Source organism: Lissotriton vulgaris, chromosome 5 (genome assembly GCF_964263255.1).
Source record: "Lissotriton vulgaris chromosome 5, aLisVul1.2, whole genome shotgun sequence".
In the NCBI taxonomy this organism is placed as follows: domain Eukaryota; kingdom Metazoa; phylum Chordata; class Amphibia; order Caudata; family Salamandridae; genus Lissotriton; species Lissotriton vulgaris.
In genome coordinates this window covers 1,160,905,613-1,160,930,645 of record NC_141693.1, presented here as the reverse complement: position 1 = coordinate 1,160,930,645, position 25,033 = coordinate 1,160,905,613, and the positions used below count along the sequence as shown (strand labels likewise).

Here is a 25,033-nt window from a genome sequence, read left to right as displayed (position 1 = left end):
CCCCAACGCTATTCATTCGTTGATCCCAATGACCACCACTATCCCTTAATACTACCCAGCCCTGAATCCTAACCATCCTTAGTTCCTACTTAATGCTACCAATTACTGAACTCTAAAAACCCCTTACTGCCCCGTATTACTACCCTTCCCTAAACCCTACAACTCCTTGCTACCAGTTAACGCTACCCTTACCTGCTCTCTAAAAATCCAAGGCTGTACTGGCCGGACCGAGCATCAGGCGTTTCCCCGGGAGGCTGGAAGGGTGGGGGGACATATTTGTTACTGGGGGGTCGGCTTTGTTATGGGTGGTGGTTTTGCAGCAGTGCTGCAAAGTCGGCCCCAGTAACAAAATCAGCATGCCAGCATAATCCACCCTATTTTGAAATATGGTATAGTTTAAAAAGCACCCACTGCAGAGTTATTTGCATGTTGAGCACTTTTCAGCAAAAATAAAAGTGTCAGGATATCTATGGTGATTAATCTTCCTGTTGAAGTGAGATGGATTTTTGTCTAGTGGCAGTTTTGACTCATCTAAGGTAGCGCAGAGGGTTAATATGCCTGCTGCAAAGAATATGTACCACGCAGATCACATACGTGTATTTTATGTGGATAGCTCTGTGGGTTACTGCTTTTGTCACAGAGATTCATTTGTTACTGTGCAGTTCATTAGTTACATTTATAATCTAGTACAGTGAGCTATGAACTGCCAAAGAGCTGCATGGTACAGGTTAGAAAGTTCTGTTTTTCCAGTCTTTCATTATCCTAATGTTGCTAAAAAGGGTTGTTTGGGTAGAAATACATTCTGATAAGTAAATGTAAGCCTAACCACAGTGTTACGTTCTGATTCATGAGTTTGTGCTTCTCGAGCCTAAGCACTCTTAAAAATTGATAACGCCTTTTAGTGCCCTTTGTCTTATGCTCTGTGAGTGAGAAACTGCTAAATTCACTTTTCAATATAGCAAGTCCTATCATTCCAATAGGTTAGCATTGGTGCCGCCTTGTAACAATTTACAAGAGTATCCTTCAATTGAGAGCTGGCAGCAAATTGAAGTTTGGTGCTATGGACTCACAATTTAAAAACACATCTTTTGGTGAAGTTGGTTTGTAAATTGCAGGTCTGAAAATGCAGCTTTTGGAAAGTTTGCATTTTCTTGCAAAAAAATTCTGTGTCTGTCTCTGGAATACACGTCTGGGTTGGATGACAGTTGGGCTTTATGAATGAACTATTGACAGTCACAAACAAAGGAAGCTGAGGTTTGCCTTGCATATCCTGATGGCCCATCATTAGGCTGATGGGTGTTCCTGCTCTAGAGTGGTGGTATGGGTTGACACTTGCACCTGAGTAGGGTTGAGTAGCCCTCTCAAAACTGTCTCCAACCCCGTGCAATGTGACTGGAGCCTGGAAGTGCAGGGTCTTGTGCATTACAAAGACCTTTCTTTGAATGTTGCCTACTTCAGAGGCTGAAAAGGGTATAAGCACTGGACCTCTGACACCATATACTCTGAACACTCCTGACTTGAGGACATTCTTCCAGGAAGAAAAGTTGTTTTGCTGTCGGGAGGGACTGCCACTTTGCTGTTTGTTCTGCTGTGCTGGCCGGCACTGCTACTTCTGTCCTTGGAGTAAAACAACTGGACCTTGCTGTCTACATCCTGCTTTCAAAGTTTCTCCAAGGGCTAGATTTGAGCTTGCTTCCTATTGGATGTCTCAGGGCTATGAAAGACTTCTCCTACAGCATATGGGCTTTTCTGCTGACAGCCCTACTCTGCTAAGAGGTCCCCATTCCAATTCCGGGTCCTTAAAAGTGAGTTTGCTGTGTTCAACAAGAAGAAACCAGCACATTGACTGTGAGTGGGACATCAGCGCCAGCGCTGATCTTCAACACCATGCCCCTGCCTGCACCAAACCCATGGTCCCCGCTCAATGCAACAACCGCGGCTTGCAACGCAGGCCCAGATTCTGTTGCAGTGCCTCTGAAGAACTGCCACATAGGGAGTCCCGAGTACCAGAAGTCTGTGACGCCCAACTCTGACGCCGCACTAATGGTCCCGCGGTGTGACACCGACATTGCGAAATCAACGCCGTGTGGCTTGACCCTCGCACTTCTTCGACCCCACACCGCCAGCAGAACCGATGCCTCGCTGCCAACACTGCGTTATCTCCCCTTGTCCTTGCAATTTCCTGAGCACTGACGTGCCAATGACCTGCACCGACGGTAAGGAACTGAAGTTGCACCGACCCAAGAGACGCCTCACCACCCCAGCGCCCGCAACATCTTTGTTTTGTCATTGTGTCAAAGTTACTGTAAAAGGGGTCTGTATGACTCCACGGCTGGCCTGGGCTCCATCGCGATTACCCCAAACTTTGAGATCTATTGTGTTTCTAAGCTGCATTTCATCTTTGAGAATTCGTAATTTGAGTTGTGTACGTTGGATTTTTGTCTTTTTCATCTTGTTTTACTCAGATAAATATTGTCTATTTTTAGGTCTCGCCTACCGTTAGCAGCGCACAGCGCTGCTCTCACCATGCAAGGGCTTTTTGTAATCAATTCAACTTGTGCACACGTACGGAGGGACAAAAATGGTGTCGGGATGTCTACTTGCGCATGCATTTTTTGTCCCTCCGTACGCGTGCACATGTTGAATCGATTTTTAAATGGACTTGCGTGCTCTCATCCACTTTTTCCAAAGGTCTAATTAGCTTGCACCCTCTCGCACTCTGATTGACTCTTTGCGCCTGGACGTTGCCTGCTGCCCTGTCTCCCAGAGTGGGCCCTCTCTCCTCTCCTCTCGCTATTGTGATGTTTGCTTAGGTTCCACTCGCTTGCCAGCGCGGACTGCACCCTCCACATCGTGACCCCAGGTAACAGCTCCGATCCGTGACCGGAGCCGGCTCCCGAGACTGTTGTTGACTGGAGCACTGCAGGCGGGTTGTGTGTTGTTGACAATTGTGTAAACCCTACAAACCTCGCATTAGAGGCAAAGTTTATGAGCTTACGAAAACTAGGGGGCGATTACTGACAAGTAGCGGGGAACTCCCTCTTTGAGGTCATCGCTGCGGCCCGCACCGGCACAGTAGAAGAGCTGCGGTGCCGGGGACCACTCCAAGGAGCCTAATTGTATTCATCATTTGGGGGCATATCGGCATGATCACTGACCGCGGAGTCCGCTGCGGAAATATAGAAAGGCTCAACCCGGTGAGGGGGCTTTGGTACTTAAGCAACATATATTTGTTTTCTCTTTCTCCTCTCTTGTCATTGTTTTCTATTGAAGGAATGTATGTGTGTTATATACAGTGTACCTGCTTCCCCACACAGTTCTGTCTACTTGTGGACTGCTCAGTTGTGAGAATTCCATTGTGTCAGTTGGAAATGGAAGATTGGTCAGTGCGGCTATCTCATTGTTCTGTACTTGCAGTTTCAAGTGAAATACATTTGAAACTTACGAAGTCCATATGTGAGTGATTATTGAAGCTACATCTGGTTATTGGTGAACAGTTGTTCAACAGTTTTTCCTGTCCTGGTTCTCTGAAGGTTACAAAAGTCGTTCAGACAGTGTTTTAATTGTATCAAGGGAATTTTTCTGCTGCATGGCTTGCATCTTGCCATGAATCTGAGGATCAAGCCAGACCCAATGCTTTGCTTGGTTAAGCTTTCCTTTTAAATTTGGTGGCTTACCTACCTTTTGTGTGAAAACCACTGTTTCTATATATCTGCTTTTTTAAAACATTCTGTGACTAGACTTGCTACAGAAAATGAGCCTGCAGTGTGGTATTAGTGAAGATAAGTATGTGGCAAATATGTCTCCTATCTATTTTAGGAATTTACAGCTATGAAATGACTTGTTCCTATGGTTGATAAATAGCAGTTACAAAAGAATAAAATAAACTCAGTGCGAAGGACATAAGAGGATCCCTCCAGTTTTTTAGAGGAAGTTTTAGAAAGACAACTTTATTTTCAACGAGGAAATCCTTATTCCACTTTCACCAACCAAATGCTTAATTTGAGCTGGTGTTTGCTGGTGGGGGCCAACAGCATTCATTTTTAGGGACAGGCACTTATTTCCCATCAGACATTTCCTGTGAGAAAGAGAGGGGAAACACACAAAAGGACTAGAAGGAGGAAATGAAGGAGAGGAGGAAGAGAAGGATGGAACAACTGTCTCAAAGAGAGAAAGTAGGGACCTGTAAGAGTGAGATAAAGGTGAAGGGACAGTATGGCAGTTAATTAAAGAGGCCTTAGATGGATTCAGAACTATGCAATCTTGATATTCAGCATGCTGAAATTTAATTCAGCCGGCTGTGCTTCTGGGCTTCTGAGCAGCGATTTGGGCACTGACACTCTTTATTTTACAAATTAAACAATGCACCTACCACATATATGGACTTCTTGAATAGGCCACAGTCAAATTGGTATTATTTGAGTGTAATCTCACATCATAACTGGTTTTTGAGTTCACGTTTGGTCTAATTTTTCATCCTTGGGCAGTAATCTTTTTTTGCCTAATTTTCACCTGCATAAATCTAACAGAAGCAGACAATGTCTTTTGGAAATGTAGCCTAATGTTTACTGTCGCTGTGAAACTAGAACCGGTCTTCTGCTCTTACTGGGTGTGACTTTATATGTGTGAGAGAGTGTCATGTACAATGTTCGTGCAGGTGACCAACAAAATGCTTTTTGCATAATTAGTGAAAAAATGACGTGCATTGTACACAAAAAAATAGATATATTCTGACCACTTTACATTTGAATGCTTCTCATCTGTCCACTCATCCATCGTATGCAAATCTGAAATTATTATGGGTCGTTGGGGCTGAGGAATATCAGGGATGCTAGATATCAAGGTCACCTACTATTCATTTCACTTCATGACTCTTCCTCCACCACTGTACCCTTGCTGTCTCTTTATCTCACTCTTGCGGGCTCTTTTTCAACATTTCTTTCTGCCATTGTTGCTGTTTTTCTGTCTTTCTCTTCCAGTCAAGCTTGAGCAAAGGGCTACAGTATTTTCGATAATACAAATTGTCCCACTCTTTATCTTTCAATAAGTTAGATAAACACACACCAGCATAGGCAGATACACTCCAACGAGTTGAAAGACATAAAATTGCAGTTTCTAGCCAGGAGGATGGCAGAAAGGACAAGCATTGAAAATGCAATAGGTCTTGCCTTTAATTAAGTTAAAACCATTTGCTTTGCTAATGGCATTGTATAGCAAAGCAAATGGCTTTAACGTAATTAAAGGCGAGACCTATTGCATTTTTAATGCTTGTTCTAAGTTGGTGTGGAGTCCTTTTGTGGTGTTTTCACTGTGTTATTGTATGTATGTACAAATACTTTACACATTTCCTCTGGGTATAAGCCTAACGGCTTTTTCCAAGCTACCAAGGGGGTGAGTAAGGACTATTCTGAGGATGTAACTTACCCTGAGTAGAGTGCAAACCACTGCCAACCAGAGACTCCGTTTCTAACAGAGGAGTACACCCCAAACCCTACTTGTAGATGTTGGGCTTGCTTGCTACGCAACGAACGGGGGCTCGTTTGCCAAAATTTGCCATGGCTGCTTTGGGTTCCCAGCCCAGCCCTATACGAAACCATTCCTATCCCGTAACGCTTTCTTCTCGGATCCCCAAAAAATAATTACTACCCAATAACGCTAACTTTCCCTGAGCACTAAAACAATCTTACATCCCCTTAATTCTACCCTTTTCTTTCCTCTAAAAATCTCTTCCTACCACATAATGCTACCCGTCCCTGACGCCTAAAAACTCCTTACTACCCCTCAACAGTAACCATCCCTCAATCCTAAAACCCTTTACTACACTCTTAACGCTACACTTCCCTAAACCCAAAAGCCCCTTGCTACTGCTTAACGCTATCCTTCCTTCAACCTTACAAACCCCTTTAATACCCCTCAGCTCTACAAACCCCTTATCATTCCCTTCCTTGAAAACGACACACCCCTTACTGTTCTTTAATGCTACCCATCAAAAGGAAGTAACACAATTAGGGCCACCCGGGTCACTCGCGACCACCTCTCAGCCTTCCACACAAATGAAGAGTCAGTCAGACAGTAGAGAATACAAACCAAAGGTATTTATTAAAGGTACACTCGAGTGAAGTCCGGTCTGACCAGCCTCCCTGGATTGCTGCAGAGGGACTGACTTCAGCCCGCGTAAAGATACATTAAGTACATTTCAAATAAACGAAGGCACCGTCCAGACTGGAAAATTCCAGGCTCATACAGCTAAAACAAAGGGGTACAGTAGGATAAGTTTCAACTCTAAGGCTGGGTACACGCTATCTGTAATTAAAGGTCGTTCTGCCCGATCCCGCAGCTGGGCTGGTGGGAGAAGGCCTATATCTAGTGGGAAAGATATGTGCTATTGAGGACAATGTACTCGGTGAAAGACAGCGTTAAACCTTGAGAAAAGGAAAAGACGAATGGAGGCATTTCTCAGCAAGCTAGGGTTAGTTTCAATCGCAGTTCAAAATGGCGCCGGGAATGCTAACTTTACATAGAATAATTTGCAAGCACAACGAATGCGTAACGTTTACATTTCAATGCATCCCAGACCCTAAAAACCCTATTCACCCCTTAATGCTACTCTTCCTTGAACCCTAAAACCACTTATTATCCTTTAAAGCTACACTAACCCTGTACCCTAAAAACTCCTAACTATCTCATAGTGCTCACTCAGGGACTTTCACTATAGAAAGCAGGCGGAGCAAAAAGGTGAAATACTCGGAAGAATTGAGAATCAAATTACTCATTCCCCCGGTGTTAGAAATTGGGTCTCTAGTTGGCAGAGATACGCACCCTGCCCAAGTAGGGACCACAATCTTAGTCCAGGTAAGTTACAACACATTACCAAATGATCCTATAGTCACCCCCTGGTAGTTTGGCACAGAGCAGGCAGGTTTAACTTAGAAGGCAACGTGTACAATATTTGTGCAATAACTCATACAACAACACAGTAAATACACCTCAAAAGACTCCACTAGGATCAGGAATTACCACTTAGAAGCACCTAAGGGAATTCCCAATGCTAGTCTATGAGGGAAGTAGGCCTCACAGTCGTATAAAAATAAATAGGCTGTTTTTCACTACCAGGGCTGGTAAAGCATACAAGCACATGTCCTTCCCTTTGCTTACATGGCACCCTGTCCTCTGAGTTGCCAAAGGCAGTCCTTAGGGGTGGCTTATATGTAATAAGAGGGGAGTTTAAGGCTTGGCAAGTAGATTTAAATGCCAAGTTGAAGTGGCAGTAAACTGCACACACAGTCCCTACAATGGCGACCTGGGACATGGTTAGAGGGTTACTTATGTGGGTGGCACAAGCAGTGCTGCCAGCCCACTAGTAGCATTTAATTTACAGGCCTGGCATATGTTGTGCACTTTATTAGGAACGTATAAGTAAATTAAATATGCCAAGTTAAGGAGTGAGCACATGTACTTTATCAGTGGTTAGCAGTGGTAAAGTGTGCAGAGTCCTAAAGCCACCAAAAACGAGGCCAAAAAGAGAGGAGGAAGACAAATACTTTGGGGTGGCTCTGGAGAGAGGGCCGTTTTCCAACAGCTGGTAATTCTTCAATTCTGAGGCAACACCTGGGTCCCACTTGTAATCACTGTTTTTTCTATCGCTACCTCCCTCCCCACAGTTATTAATGCTTCTGGTATTGGGCTTGCCTGGGTGGAGTAACCAGATGTTACTGCACATTTAAAGATAAAGCAGCTCCTTTATATGGACTACTCTACAACACCACCAACACTGCAAACCTGCTCACCTCAAATGTCTGTTTTGCTAGGTCTCCACGTAAAATTTGGGAACAACCCAGTGTTCCCTGCTTCCTTTTTTGCATAATTTATGCAGCACTCTAAGCCTGAGGTATTGCTTTGACTCATACTGGATGCTCCCTTATGTCTAGAAAAAGCTATGCCTCTCTGATGGACTTTAAAAAGAGTGAAACAAATGTAAGGGACTACTTTTTTTCAATCCAGGTTAGCTTGGGTAGTATTTTACCAATGCAAAGATGTAATGCTGCGTCTGGAGTGGTAAATGTATTTTGTCATTTTTAAGCTAGGTGTGGAGAGCACTGCCTAATCCCTTCTTTAAAAAAACTGCTGCAAAAAGGAGCATTTCTGTAACTAAAACTTGAGAACTACTCATAGTTCCTGACTTCCTTTTAGATAGACAGATAGATAGACAGATACAGATAGACAGATAGATAGATAGATAGATAGATAGATAGATAGATAGATAGATAGATAGATAGATAGATAGATAGATAGATAGATAGATAGATAGATAGATAGATAGATTCTTCTCTCTGTTATGCAGCATAATATAAGCTCAGGTGTTACCTGCATGAGAGGATATGGATGATCCATGCTATTTGTGATCAAATTCACCAGGAAAAGAAGATAAAACTAGTAACTGAAGGCTGCAGTTTCTCCATCATCACCACCATCGTTGGGCACCACATGCGGCTTATTGAGTACGGGATATCCTTCAAGCTTCTCTGCATTCAACACAAAGCCCTCTACTAAAGACATCCACTACATCTTGAGATCACGTTGATGAGAAGTGGCCTAGTGTATAATTTGCACAGGCATAACACACTGATCCTCATGATGTCTCGTTACCACAAGGATACACTAAGTGGCAAGCTTGTCTCACCAAGACTCTAAGAGACTATAAGAAGCTCACAAAAGTCCACGAATGAGAGACAGATATGTTAACCTTCTTAGGAAAACCTGAAAACATTACTGTGTGACTGGGTCCATGCCTTCAGTGAAGACATACCCCAGGATCACCAATTGCTCACCACTGATAATAATGGACACTGCATCCCTTTGTGGAAAGGCAAGTGAATCCACTGAACATACAGCTTTGAAGGAGCTAAAACCAATAACCGCATTCCTTTAAAGGCAAAGCACTGACGGTGTGGGTCAAAATACTGAGAAGGCCCTCACCAACGACCCCGCCAGAGCCAACCTTCACGAAGGGATGAAAGAGGTAGCCGAATGGATGAAGAACAGTCGCCTGAAACTGAACTCGGACAAGACGGAAGTCCTCATCCTGGGATCCTCACCCTCCGCCTGGGACGACTCCTGGTGGCCCCCCGCCCTAGGCAGCGCACCCAAACCAACAGACCACGCACGCAACCTAGGCTTCATCCTGGACTCCTCCCTCTCCATGACCAGACAAGTCAACGCCGTCTCCTCATCGTGCTTCAACATCCTGCGCATGCTACGTAAGATCTTCCGGTGGATCCCCACAGAGACCAGGAAGACGGTCACCCAGGCCCTCGTCACCAGCCGTCTGGACTACGGCAACTCCCTCTACGCCGGAACCACCGCCAAACTCCAGAAGAGACTCCAGCGGATCCCGAACGCCTCAGCACGACTCATCCTGGACATCCCCGTCGCAGCCACATCTCCGGACAGCTGAGAGACCTGCACTGGCTCCCGGTCAAGAAGAGAATCACCTTCCGTCTCCTCACCCACGCACACAAAGCCCTACGCAACCAAGGACCAGGATACCTCAACAGCCGCCTCAACTTCTATGTTCCCAAACGCCAGCTTCGATCGACCGGCCACGCCCTCGCCACCGTCCCCCGCATCCGAAGAGCCACCACAGGGGGACGGTCCTTCTCCTACCTCGCCGCCAAGACATGGAACTCCCTCCCGACCTACCTCCGCCTGACCCAGGACCACCTCGCCTTCAGGAAGCAACTCAAGACCTGGCTGTTCGAGCAGTAGCAGACCCCCCTCCCCGAGCGCCTTGAGACCCTCTGGGTGAGTAGTGCGCTATATAAATGCTTTGATTGATTGATTGAAAGCTGGGGCCAGCTTATGCAAATAGTAAGCAACAAAGAGAGGGGTTGGGCAAGTCTCGAAGGCCGGGTTTCTCGCTGAACTCTACAGTACAGGTTTCTTGGTCCACAATCTCTATGTGGAAACTTTGCTCCATAGAGGTGTTAAAAACATCTGTGTATTCAGGGCCCAATATAAGAATCATAACTTACGGTTCAATTCATTTTTATTAGAAAAAACGAGTCTGATATGTAATCCTATCTTAATACTTCTCAGTTGGCAGCACATTTCCAACTTTTATTGGATTTACAAAGAACACCAGCAGTACTCTTGGAAAGCTATGAAAGACAGTTTCGCAGGATTATTTACAACTAAAATGTAAATATGTAGAATTTATACCAGGTGGAAAATATTTGCATCTGGATTCAATACTAACTTTGGTTTCGTTTGATGAAAAAAACACCTTTTGCCCTACATCCACATTGAAGCTGTTGTTGGTCTCTCTTCATCACCATCCTGGAGCTACATTTGCTTCTCCCCTTCACAGCTGCAAGTTCGCAACTGTTTCCACTGTAGGAAACTACCTGCTTTTGCAGACAGGACCTTCCAGTTATACCTGTAGTCTCCTCCCCAGCCCTAAATTTGTAGTTGTGGAACTTCAGCTACGCTTGCAGAATTTGGTCATTCGCAAATCCCTTTTTTGAGGCATACAATGTTCAAACCATGACTCTGTGACCCAGGCCTGAGATTTTGGCCTTTCAAATGCATTTCTTTAACCATACATTGTATTTAGGTTTGCCCAGATCCCTGAGCTCAAAGTGTTTAAACCCTACTGGGATACCTAGTTACTGTAATAACAGATGCCGAGATTAAGCATTTTAAGAGTATTCTTGTTTAATCAACCTTGAAAGGGTGGCAGGTTAACAGCACGGGATTGCAATCAGTTGCATGCAGGGTAACCAGACTAAACGATCTTGACACCTCTTGTAATAACTCAACCCATTATTATCAGTTTATGTACTTTTAACCTATAAGATAGCCGAGTGTGTTGAGCGCATGCTACACCGATGTGTGTCAGGAATGTAATTATAAATTGCCAGATGCATGGCACCTGCTCCACTCTAACCATGCGAAGGCAATTAGAATACTTATTTTTACCTTTCTGGGATCGATGTTGTGAGTGACAGAGATTGCGATAATGACATGTTATATACAACACCAAACAAAAAAAACTCACGTTCCTTGTGTGCACTGCATAAAGAAAATCCATAATTGGCAATATTTGAAGGGTGTTTCGTACAATAGGCCCACCCTCCCCACCAAAAAACATAAAGACGAAAATACGGTGGTGTCGCCTTATTCGCAGAGCGCTTCCTGCCCGGACATTCCATGAAGTGTGGAGCATTACTGGTGGCCCCAAAGACCACCCCTTCGCTTGCGTCACTCACCGTCCCCTCCCAAACACCTGTTCCCTCAGCTCCAGCAACTGTTGAGAGGAAAAGCCGGGCCTGCTCGCCTCCAAATCCCGCACTAATTATCTGCGGCCTTTCAAGTTTTGGGGCTGCAGGTGGCAGGCAGGCTTCTTCCCCAGCACAGCAGATGTGTATGAGGGGGGAGGTAAGGGGTGGGGGTGTTCAAGGGAGTTTGCAAATGTGGGGTGTTGTAATTGAGTTCTTAGCCTCATTCCCTCGCAGGGCCTCGACTCACTCGGGCCTGCAGGCTGATGCGGGGGGGGGGGGGGGGGAGGGGGGGCCTGATGAGAGAAGGATGAGCATTTCAAACCTTACTACAGATACGGATACCCCCCACACTCCGTGTACTTTTTATTTGTTTTTTTGATATTTCTGGGGGGTGCTAGGCTTCCGTGTCAGCTGGCTCGGAGTCGCCTCCGAGGATGCCTCGGGTTACTTCGCAGAGGGATGCTGAGGGTTGCCAAGCAAGGTACTAAGAATGTCAGACTCCTCGCGCCGCCTGCCGCGGCACGGGACGAAGTGTCAAGGGTGGCGTCCTGTACTTGAAGGCGAACACCTGCCCATCTTTCCCAGGACTCCTACTTTAAAGCTGAATAACACACCCTACTTTAGGCTACGAAACCAAAACCCCCAAGAAATGCACTTTTCAAATGCTTACCTCTGGAGCTTCCTGCGGAGCCTGTTGACCCGGGGGCCTGCTGGGTGCGAGATGCTCCAGGGTGCAGCTCCTAAAGGGAGAAGGGAGACACAGCTGAAAGGGGTAGCTCACATTATGGAGTTGTGTCATTTATACAGCGCTGCAAGCTATGTTCTGTGCTTGAGGTTGAAATGTTCCCTAGGAATGTTAGCAAGACGACTTAGCAGTTAAATGGGACCTGGAAAGGGAACGGTCCATTTTGGTGTTGCATTTCTGTTTGTCCATAAAACCTGGTATTCTATCTGGAGAAGTTTGGCCAGTTATTACAGTTCCTCTGGAGTAGGAACACAACACTGTACTTCGGATCAAGAGCCAGATGCATGAAGCGTTTTTGGCCGCAAAGGGCCCAATTCCCAGAATCCGGCCGTTTGTGACCGGAAAAATGCTTTTTCTGATGTGCAAAATGCGATTCGGTAACTTGTTTTCGAATTGCAATTTGCACTTGGATGTGTTTTGGCCGTCCCTTCCAAATACCAATTTGGTATGGTATGCATTACTCTTTGTGACCGAAATCAGGCCGCAAAACAGTAATTACTTTATCACCATTTAAAAGTGGCAGTAACCCATTCGCAAATGGGAAGGGGTCCCTTTGGGATCCCGTGGGCCGTGGCCTGTGAGAAGGTTAAAAAATATGTTTTAAAAGCAGGCAGTGGTCCCTTAAAGGAAAGCGAGCTGCATTAAAAAAAAAATTGCTTTACTAAAAAGCGACCAAAGACATGGTGGTCTGCTGACGCCAGCAGGCCACCAACCCTGTGAAGAATGCTGGGGCATATTATCATGGGGGTTTATCTCCGCTTTTTTGGCTTTAAAATTATCTCCCTATTACCTAGCTGTCGCTAACACCAGTTAGCGACAGCTAGTAGGAGATAGCGACCATCTTGGGCCCCACTTTGCATGTCAGTGATATTTATCACTAATGACATGCAAAGTGGGCGTGCCAAGATGTTAGCGACTGGAAACAGTCGCTAACATTGCTATCTCCTATTACCAACTTTTGGAGATATTCGCACTAAGCACGGATATCTCCAAAAGCTAACACCTGCCCTGAGCAGTTCTTAGCCATGTTATCCAATGGTAGGTGGATAACATGGCTAAGAGCATTTGCTCGGTAATGCATGAATATCGCTGACTTTTCAGCGATATTCATGCATTTCGGCCGATTTTTTTTCGCTTAGGAGATAAACCTTGATAATAGCAAGGTTCCTAAGCGATAAAAATCGCCGCAGCTCGGCGATAAAAATATCGCCGCTAAACCAACATAGCGATTATTATCGCTAGTTGTTGGTAATATGCCCTGCTATTCCTAAAGAGTTGAAATTTGTGACCTACCTCATTAATATTCATGAGGTAGGTTGATTCGCGACCCACTTGCAATCACTAATGAAACTCTAAAGAGTTTCATACATTAGGAATACCGGTTTCCTAATTGCGATTCAAAGATAATCACAATTAGGAAATCAGTATTCCTATGGTTAGTACATCTGGCCCCAGATCTCCTATTTATTTTATTTTTAAGCATGTCATGATAGCGCAGGTGACCTGGGCCTTGCGTGAATAACAGAAAAAGAACTTGAGAAGAGGGGGCCTTTGACTTCGACCACATGCTGATCTTACTCACTACTAGATTTGATTGAGCAGACGTTGAGGACTGAAAAAGAGTGCTTGAATTACACAGTTTACACTCAATATGGTATGTCCGGCATTGTAATGGCGAAAGCTTGTGATCAAGGCTGCAGGCCTTACTGGTCATTTGGGAAAAGGTAGGCCAGGTGCCATTGGTCTGATTTATTTATTATGAATAGTTACGACAAAGACAGAAGGCCTAATATATTTATTGTGAAAAGCATTTGTTACATCGAAATGGCCAATATGGGTGGATGCTAGTACACTACGTTAAAGCCTGTAAATGGGTATTTTATAACATGGATTCCTACAGCTTACCATAGTAGATGTGGGTTTTGGTTACAAACCCTGTATTTTTCTTAATTTCATTGTTTTTTTGTTCAGACTTGACAATTCCTCTTTCTGTGAGGGCTTAAGTGAACAACAGAAAAAGAGCTGTAAGTAGCACTAAGTGATGGACTCAGGCTCCATCCACATATTGATCTTCTCTCCAAACATCTGATTCAAAATTAGTTGTGTTAGACTGCCTAATAAGTACTACAATGCTCATTACTGAAAGTGACACAGACCCCACCCATCAAATACTCTTGCACTGGTGGCTTGTGAGCTGATTCTCGTAAGTCCAAACAAATAAAGATGCCTGCAAATTCTGTATTTAACTTGCCACATTTGCCGCACTTCAAAGACATAAGTCAAAAGCAAAGCTATGTATTCTGACAAAATGCTGCTTATTTATTTTTTAACATGGGGATTGGTGGTTACAAACTCCTCTCACTCTGCAGTCAGAGAAAGAAAAGTAAAGTGAATTACATAAAACTCTTGCTGGGGCTCAGTGAGTATGAAAGAAAGGATGTATTTATTTTTTGTAACACAACAGAATGTAAATACCTGTAAATGAACTGTGCACGTTCAATAGTTAGGAAAGCAAAAATGAAGCACAATTTGTTTTGTAATTCTGAAGTGTGATGGAAACAAATATTTTTATATGGTTAAAACTAATCAAGACAGTTTACTTGGTGATGCAAAGATGAAAAATATTCACTGAAACCCGATTTCCAGACAAAATCATTTGAATGCGATATAGTTTTATGAGAAAAACTGTTTGCCTGTTTCAATGGAAATGTGCAGTCTGTAAATAACAGTGCGCTACCACACATTATTTACTTTGAAAAATCGCCTGCCTCACGTCCATTAAAGCTAGTTTGCTCTTGAAAGTTTGTTGTTATAACAATTGGGCCGTGGTTCTAAAAAGTTTGTGAAGCACTGAGTAAACACCATGACCAATACAGTGCAAAGGTGTTTCACATCCTGAATTCTTTCAATTGCTATCGGAAGAGGTTTTATATTGAACTGCTTGTTAAAAGACATATAAACTGGCTTTACATTGTGAACTTGCTAACAAATACAACATTGAGGGGTTTTACGTTGTGATTTAATTGGTAATCACCAAAGGCAGTGGTTTTACATTGTGAACTATTTGACAACACAGCATGAGTGGATTTTACATTGGTAACTCTCTGACAAATGCAATAGAAAAGTTTAGTACATATATCCTTTTACGGTTCAGCCAAAGGAAATGCAATAGGAAGGGTTTTACATTGTGAATGAACACTGTCAAATGCAAAAGGAAACAGATTTACATTGTCAACTCTATGATAAATCCAATTGGAGGGTGTAAACTCCATAACATATACTTATGTCATATACTTCATAAATTATACCATAGAAAGATGTTTGACATATTAAACAGTTTGACAAGCACAACAGGAGTGGGGTTTACATAGTCAACTCAGGGTTTAGGACATATATCCCTTTTCAGATCCAGCCATAGTAAATGCTTTGTGTCTCAAGAAGGCGAGTTAATGTTCATGTCAATGTATACTTAGAGTCTGCCAAAATTGTTTAATGGGTCTTTCTAGGAGGGGACCATATGCTGATGTTTATGTCATGTTAAATCAAAAAAGCTTACTTTATTGATTTTGAAATATGGTAACAAAGGTCGAATCATCCAATTTAGCATTGTGAATGACTTGATAAAGCCTGAAGGCCTAACAATGCTGATCATGAAAAGCTTCACATGTTTCATTAGGCCCATTTATAGGGTATGTGCTGGGTTTTAGCTTTGGATAATGTTGGTGTGTAAATTGCCACCTGGTATCAAATAGATAACGGGAACAGACAAGATCTACCATGAAGGGTTCCCCTGTGATTAGTCTTTGGGGTAAATGATTTGCACCCTGCAATTTTAAAAGCCTCTCTTAAGAGGGGTTTAACAGTGCAAGTCCACTTGAAACACTGTAAATATTTGTATGTTTGTGCATAGTCTGTAGTTGTCGGTTCAATTAAAGAAGCATTGACTGGACACTGATTTATTATTTTTGTGCCTTGATGAGTTTTGAATCAAGTCTTAGAGTCGATCTTGGACTGCTTTACTGCACTACCCTGAGATTCAAGTGCTAAAAGGGATGTTTGATTCCCAGTTTGAGGGACCGTGGTACAGCGAGTCCAGGACAGCAAAGGAGAAATACCTCCATTTACAGAATTGAGGCCACCGGGCCCCAAACATATTTGCCCATGGCACCCTAAATACAACAGGAAGGGCTTTGCATTGCAGCTATTTTGACAAATGCAATAAGATGCGGTTGTAAACGTTGGCAACTACAGTAGGAATGGGTTCTACAATGTGAAATGTCGGACAACCTCAGTAGGAAGGGATTTTACATTGTGAACTCTCTGCCAAATTGAACAGTAAGGGGTTTTACATTATTTACTCTATGACAAAAGTAGTAAATGGAATTACATTGTAAACTCTCTAACAAATACAATATAAACAGGTATTACATTGTTAACTTTATGATAAAGACCATAAGAAGGTGCTGTACATTGTGAACTTTCTGACAAAATAATAGAAATGGATATTACATTGTGAATCCTGCTCAACACCCGCTCCGTCCACAGACACGCCATCGAACTCTGGAACCTCCTAGACGCCACAGCCCCTGACGTTGCCTTCCTCACAGAGACCTGGATGAACGCCTCTTCAGCTCCCGACATCGCCATTGCTATCCCAGAGGGCTACAAGATCGTCCGGAGGGACCGCACCGCCAACCAGATGGGAGGAGGCATCGCCATCATCCACAGGAACACTATCCGTCTCACGACCAGCACCGACAACACCCTGACCACCGCCGAACACCTGCATTTCCAGATCCACACCGACCCGAACACCACCCTCAGAGGCACCCTGATCTACCGACCTCCGGGACCACGCACCCAATTCAGCGAGGACATCGCCGACTTCGTCAGCCCGCATGCCCTCCCCTCCGCTGACTACATCCTCCTGGGGGACCTCAACTTCCACCTGGAGAACAACAACGACCGCAACACCAGCACCCTGCTCGACAACCTCGCCAATCTTGGACTCAAGCAGCTGGTGTCCACCCCCACCCACCTCGCCGGACACACACTCGACGCAGTCTTCTCTTCCTGCACAGACATCGACTTCAGCCACGCCACAGAGCTTCAATGGACGGACCACAGCTGCGTCCACTTCACCTTCAAGAGAACGACGACCCACCACCACCAGCAACAGGCCGCCCGCAGAAGCTGGAACAAGATCACAGCAGACCAGCTCGCCACCTCCCTGAGCCAGCACCCTCCTGCCAGCTCAGCAAACCCCAGCCAGGCCGCCGACAACCTCACGAAGTGGATCAGCATCTGCGCGGACGAACTCGCCCCGCTGAGGACCCCGCCCAGCAGACCCGGCAGCAAGAAAGCCCCGTGGTTCACCGACGAACTCAAGAGCTCCAAGAAGAACTGCCGAGCCCTCGAGAAAGTCTGGAGAAGGGAACCTACACCGGACAACAGGACCACCTTCAAGCTGGCCACCCGGAAGCACCACCAGCTGATCCGCGCCGCCAAGAAAACTGCATTCAAGGACCGGCTGGACAACAACGCACACAACTGCAAGGAACTCTTCAACATCGTGAAAGAGCTATCCAACCCCAGCGCAGGAAACAACGACATCACCCCATCGCAAGACCTCTGCAACTCCCTCGCTTAATACTTCCACAACAAGATCGCGGACATACACAACAGCTTCAACAACCAACCAACGCACACCAAGACCGAACAACCACCCCCCACCACCACCCTCCACGCCTGGACCCCGATCAGCACCGAAGACACCATCCGCACGATGAACTCCATCCACTCCGGATCACCGACCGACCCCTGCCCTCACCACGTCTTCAACAAGGCCGACGCTGTCATCGCACCCCACCTGCGAGACATCATCAACACATCCTTCGACACCGCCACCTTCCCTGAGAGCTGGAAGCACGCCGAACTCAGCGCTCTACTCAAGAAACCCAATGCGGACCCTACCGAACTCAAGAATTACCGCCCCATCTCGCTCCTCCCGTTTCCAGCCAAAGTCATCGAGAAGACCGTCAACAAGCAGATGGCCGCCTTCCTCGAGACGAATGGATCCCTCGACCCCTCACAGTCCGGCTTCCGAGCCAATCACAGCACCGAGACCGCCCTCATCGCCGCCACCGATGACATCTGAGCCCTGATGAACAACGGAGAAACAGCGGCCCTCATCCTCCTAGACCTCTCCGCGGCATTCGACACTGTCTGCCACCGCACCCTAGTACAGCGCCTCAGCAACGTCGGAATCCTGGACAAGGCGCTGGAATGGATCATCTCCTTCCTCGACGGTAGAACACAGAGAGTCCGCCTACCACCGTACAAGTCAGAGGCCACCGAAGTCATCTGCGGGGTCCCTCAAGGATCCTCACTGAGCCCCACCCTCTTCAACGTCTACATGAGCCCCCTCGCGGCCATCGCACGCCAACACAACCTCAACATAATCTCCTACGCCGACGACACCCAGCTGATCCTCTCCCTGACCAACGACCCCGCCGCCGCCAGAGCTAACCTGCACGAAGGGATGAAAGAGGTAGCCGAGTGGATGACGACCAGCCGCCTGAAACTGAACTCGGACAAGACGGAGGTCCTCATCCTGGGCTCTTCACCCTCCGCCTGGGACGACTCCTGGTGGCCTCCCGCCCTGGGCACCGCACCCAAACCGACAGACCATGCACGCAACCTGGGCTTCATCCTGGACTCCTCCCTCTCCATGACCAGGCAAGTCAACAACGTCTCCTCGGCGTGCTTCAACATCCTACGCATGCTACGGAAGATCTTCTGGTGGATCCCCACCGAGACCAGGAAGACCGTCACCCAGGCCCTCGTCACTAGCCGACTGGACTACGGCAACGCCCTCTACGCCGGTACCACCGCCAAGCTCCAGAAGAGACTCCAGCGGATCCAGAACGCCTCAGCCAGACTCATCCTCCACATCCCACGAACCAGCCACATCTCCGGACATCTGAGAGACCTTCACTGGCTCCCCGTCAACAAAAGAATCACCTTCCGCCTCCTCACCCACGCACACAAAGCCCTACACGACCAAGGCCGAGCTACCTCAACAGCCGAATCAACTTCTACGCTCCCAAACGCCACCTCCGATCAGCCAACCACGCCCTCGCCGCCGTCCCCCGCATCCGAAGAGCGACTACAGGAGGAAGGTCCTTCTCCTACCTGGCCGCCAAGACCTGGAACTCCCTCCTGACCGACCTGCGCCTGACCCAAGACCACCTCTCCTTCAGGAAGAAGCTGAAGACCTGGCTGTTCGAGCAGTAGAGGCACCCCCCCACCCCCAGCGCCTTGAGACCCTACGGGTATGTAGTGCGCTCTATAAATGTCATTGATTGATTGATTGATTGAACTCTAAGAAATACAACAGAAAGTAGCTTTACATGGTGAACTCTGGAAAATACAAAACATTATCAATTCCACAGTAAACATCAATTGGCGTGTTATATTTTTTAACCATCTGGCAAATACAATAGGAAGTATATTTACATTGTGAACTCTGAGAAATGCAAGTGGATGAGATTTTTCGTTGAGAACTTTGTAATCCCATTGTGATCGATTTACCAAACACCACTCAGAGGGGTTACACACGGTTTAAAAAACAAGAAACGGGGGCGTGGCTACGGCGTCTGTCATGGCGGACGCAGCTTTGTAGAGCTCCATCCTGCCGCATCATTTTCTGGCCATCTATCCTGCCTTCCCCCATGCCTTCGCCCATACCGCGGCATCAATAGGCGGCGGAGGGTGTCCGGCAGGTGCGAGGAGATTTCTAGCCGCGCCGGAGGTGTGGATCAGGCGCGGCGGGCCTCGAGAGCGGTGCGGCCTGTGCCGGCGGCTGCAGCCGGGCCGTCAATTTTGGCAACGCCCGAGAAGTGAGAGGGCGGACAGCGGCTGAGGAGGGGCGGCGGCGCTGCGGCCCGGCCCCACTTGATACCACTATAAGTGTGGCAGGGTATACTCAGACATGAGTCCCTTTCTCACTGCTCCATCAGGATTCAAGCAAGCCGGGCCGAAGAGGCTGAAATGCCAGAAACCGGTCCCCGGTAGCTTGTCTCCTTTCTGGTGAAGAATTGGCTTGGTAGTTTGGTCTGCCCTGTTCCCATGATGCACTGGGCCAGGGACAGACTAATTTGCATATAGCCAGGTTCTGAGCTGGGATGGGGCAGTGAGATAAATAACGGTGATGGATCTAGCCCTGATCTTTGGACTGGGCAAGAGTGGTCTGCTTAATTCAGACACTCTGTTCATCACCACCCCCTATTCTGTATCGATTTTGGCCACTATAAGTGTGGCAGGGTATACTCAGACATGAGTCCCTTTCTCACTGCTCCATCAGGATTCAAGCAAGCCGGGCCGAAGAGGCTGAAATGCCAGAAACCGGTCCCCGGTAGCTTGTCTCCTTTCTGGTGAAGATTTGGCTTGGTAGTTTGGTCTGCCCTGTTCCCATGATGCACTGGGCCAGGGACAGACTAATTTGCATATAGCCAGGTTCTGAGCTGGGATGGGGCAGTGAGATAAATAACGGTGATGGATCTAGCCCTGACCTTTGGACTGGGCAAGAGTGGTCTGCTTAATTCAGACACTCTGTTCATCACCACCCCCTATTCTGTATCGATTTTGGCCACTATAAGTGTGGCAGGGTATACTCAGACATGAGTCCCTTTCTCACTGCTCCATCAGGATTCAAGCAAGCCGGGCCGAAGAGGCTGAAATGCCAGAAACCGGTCCCCGGTAGCTTGTCTCCTTTCTGGTGAAGAATTGGCTTGGTAGTTTGGTCTGCCCTGTTCCCATGATGCACTGGGCCAGGGACAGACTAATTTGCATATAGCCAGGTTCTGAGCTGGGATGGGGCAGTGAGATAAATAACGGTGATGGATCTAGCCCTGATCTTTGGACTGGGCAAGAGTGGTCTGCTTAATTCAGACACTCTGTTCATCACCACCCCCTATTCTGTATCGATTTTGGCCACTATAAGTGTGGCAGGGTATACTCAGACATGAGTCCCTTTCTCACTGCTCCATCAGGATTCAAGCAAGCCGGGCCGAAGAGGCTGAAATGCCAGAAACCGGTCCCCGGTAGCTTGTCTCCTTTCTGGTGAAGAATTGGCTTGGTAGTTTGGTCTGCCCTGTTCCCATGATGCACTGGGCCAGGGACAGACTAATTTGCATATAGCCAGGTTCTGAGCTGGGATGGGGCAGTGAGATAAATAACGGTGATGGATCTAGCCCTGATCTTTGGACTGGGCAAGAGTGGTCTGCTTAATTCAGACACTCTGTTCATCACCACCCCCTATTCTGTATCGATTTTGGCCACTATAAGTGTGGCAGGGTATACTCAGACATGAGTCCCTTTCTCACTGCTCCATCAGGATTCAAGCAAGCCGGGCCGAAGAGGCTGAAATGCCAGAAACCGGTCCCCGGTAGCTTGTCTCCTTTCTGGTGAAGAATTGGCTTGGTAGTTTGGTCTGCCCTGTTCCCATGATGCACTGGGCCAGGGACAGACTAATTTGCATATAGCCAGGTTCTGAGCTGGGATGGGGCAGTGAGATAAATAACGGTGATGGATCTAGCCCTGATCTTTGGACTGGGCAAGAGTGGTCTGCTTAATTCAGACACTCTGTTCATCACCACCCCCTATTCTGTATCGATTTTGGCCACTATAAGTGTGGCAGGGTATACTCAGACATGAGTCCCTTTCTCACTGCTCCATCAGGATTCAAGCAAGCCGGGCCGAAGAGGCTGAAATGCCAGAAACCGGTCCCCGGTAGCTTGTCTCCTTTCTGGTGAAGAATTGGCTTGGTAGTTTGGTCTGCCCTGTTCCCATGATGCACTGGGCCAGGGACAGACTAATTTGCATATAGCCAGGTTCTGAGCTGGGATGGGGCAGTGAGATAAATAACGGTGATGGATCTAGCCCTGATCTTTGGACTGGGCAAGAGTGGTCTGCTTAATTCAGACACTCTGTTCATCACCACCCCCTATTCTGTATCGATTTTGGCCACTATAAGTGTGGCAGGGTATACTCAGACATGAGTCCCTTTCTCACTGCTCCATCAGGATTCAAACAAGCCGGGCCGAAGAGGCTGAAATGCCAGAAACCGGTCCCCGGTAGCTTGTCTCCTTTCTGGTGAAGAATTGGCTTGGTAGTTTGGTCTGCCCTGTTCCCATGATGCACTGGGCCAGGGACAGACTAATTTGCATATAGCCAGGTTCTGAGCTGGGATGGGGCAGTGAGATAAATAACGGTGATGGATCTAGCCCTGATCTTTGGACTGGGCAAGAGTGGTCTGCTTAATTCAGACACTCTGTTCATCACCACCCCCTATTCTGTATCGATTTTGGCCACTATAAGTGTGGCAGGGTATACTCAGACATGAGTCCCTTTCTCACTGCTCCATCAGGATTCAAGCAAGCCGGGCCGAAGAGGCTGAAATGCCAGAAACCGGTCCCCGGTAGCTTGTCTCCTTTCTGGTGAAGAATTGGCTTGGTAGTTTGGTCTGCCCTGTTCCCATGATGCACTGGGCCAGGGACAGACTAATTTGCATATAGCCAGGTTCTGAGCTGGGATGGGGCAGTGAGATAAATAACGGTGATGGATCTAGCCCTGATCTTTGGACTGGGCAAGAGTGGTCTGCTTAATTCAGACACTCTGTTCATCACCACCCCCTATTCTGTATCGATTTTGGCCACTATAAGTGTGGCAGGGTATACTCAGACATGAGTCCCTTTCTCACTGCTCCATCAGGATTCAAGCAAGCCGGGCCGAAGAGGCTGAAATGCCAGAAACCGGTCCCCGGTAGCTTGTCTCCTTTCTGGTGAAGAATTGGCTTGGTAGTTTGGTCTGCCCTGTTCCCATGATGCACTGGGCCAGGGACAGACTAATTTGCATATAGCCAGGTTCTGAGCTGGGATGGGGCAGTGAGATAAATAACGGTGATGGATCTAGCCCTGATCTTTGGACTGGGCAAGAGTGGTCTGCTTAATTCAGACACTCTGTTCATCACCACCCCCTATTCTGTATCGATTTTGGCCACTATAAGTGTGGCAGGGTATACTCAGACATGAGTCCCTTTCTCACTGCTCCATCAGGATTCAAGCAAGCCGGGCCGAAGAGGCTGAAATGCCAGAAACCGGTCCCCGGTAGCTTGTCTCCTTTCTGGTGAAGAATTGGCTTGGTAGTTTGGTCTGCCCTGTTCCCATGATGCACTGGGCCAGGGACAGACTAATTTGCATATAGCCAGGTTCTGAGCTGGGATGGGGCAGTGAGATAAATAACGGTGATGGATCTAGCCCTGATCTTTGGACTGGGCAAGAGTGGTCTGCTTAATTCAGACACTCTGTTCATCACCACCCCCTATTCTGTATCGATTTTGGCCACTATAAGTGTGGCAGGGTATACTCAGACATGAGTCCCTTTCTCACTGCTCCATCAGGATTCAAGCAAGCCGGGCCGAAGAGGCTGAAATGCCAGAAACCGGTCCCCGGTAGCTTGTCTCCTTTCTGGTGAAGAATTGGCTTGGTAGTTTGGTCTGCCCTGTTCCCATGATGCACTGGGCCAGGGACAGACTAATTTGCATATAGCCAGGTTCTGAGCTGGGATGGGGCAGTGAGATAAATAACGGTGATGGATCTAGCCCTGATCTTTGGACTGGGCAAGAGTGGTCTGCTTAATTCAGACACTCTGTTCATCACCACCCCCTATTCTGTATCGATTTTGGCCACTATAAGTGTGGCAGGGTATACTCAGACATGAGTCCCTTTCTCACTGCTCCATCAGGATTCAAGCAAGCCGGGCCGAAGAGGCTGAAATGCCAGAAACCGGTCCCCGGTAGCTTGTCTCCTTTCTGGTGAAGAATTGGCTTGGTAGTTTGGTCTGCCCTGTTCCCATGATGCACTGGGCCAGGGACAGACTAATTTGCATATAGCCAGGTTCTGAGCTGGGATGGGGCAGTGAGATAAATAACGGTGATGGATCTAGCCCTGATCTTTGGACTGGGCAAGAGTGGTCTGCTTAATTCAGACACTCTGTTCATCACCACCCCCTATTCTGTATCGATTTTGGCCACTATAAGTGTGGCAGGGTATACTCAGACATGAGTCCCTTTCTCACTGCTCCATCAGGATTCAAGCAAGCCGGGCCGAAGAGGCTGAAATGCCAGAAACCGGTCCCCGGTAGCTTGTCTCCTTTCTGGTGAAGAATTGGCTTGGTAGTTTGGTCTGCCCTGTTCCCATGATGCACTGGGCCAGGGACAGACTAATTTGCATATAGCCAGGTTCTGAGCTGGGATGGGGCAGTGAGATAAATAACGGTGATGGATCTAGCCCTGATCTTTGGACTGGGCAAGAGTGGTCTGCTTAATTCAGACACTCTGTTCATCACCACCCCCTATTCTGTATCCACTTGATACTTGGACACTGCTGAGGGGCCGCCGGCGGAGCTCTGGGCCGGACCTGGTGGTGCCCCTAGGGGATCGAGGAGCTGCCGAGAGGCGGTGGTCGGTGCGGAGCTGTTCATCGGACTGCTGGTAGCGGCAGGGACCCTGGTGAGGCCTGGATCTAGTGACGCGACCCCGGTGGTAAGTGTACACTGGGGGCGCGAGGCGGTGACTGCACTGAGCGGAAGAGGGACCGTGGGGATTCCGGCGGTCAGGTCGGACCGCGGCTGGCCTGGTCCCTGAGGCGCGGGCACGCCACTCTTCCACAGAGATGCTTGGAGGGTGCCTTATCTACTGTCCACGACTCGACGGCTGAATCGAGCCACGGCGTGTCCCCCCCTTGGGAGCCCCCTTGCCGCGGAGCAGTGACTTGGGGCTTTGGGACCGAGGCTTGATACGCCACCCCCGATACTGGCCTTCCTGATCGCGTGGGGACTACTGGGGGGGCGCGGGGCCTAGTGGTTGCGCTGCCGCGTCCCGATCACGGGCCTGTGAAGCTGAGTGGTGGCTCGGGCGAGCTGTAAAGACATTTGAGGCCTACACAGC

The 25,033-nt window shown here is 47.5% G+C and overlaps 1 protein-coding gene across 1 annotated transcript in view; it reads right to left on the bottom strand.

Annotated features, from left to right (window-relative positions):
- The window catches only part of LOC147712145 (uncharacterized), a 936,609-nt gene that overhangs the window by 501,609 nt on the left and 409,967 nt on the right, over positions 1-25,033 (bottom strand). Inside the window, exon 12 of the mRNA XM_086922921.1 lies at positions 11,950-12,019. Within this exon, the coding sequence (XP_086779047.1) occupies positions 11,950-12,019 (70 nt within the window). The remainder of the gene's footprint in view (positions 1-11,949; positions 12,020-25,033) is intronic.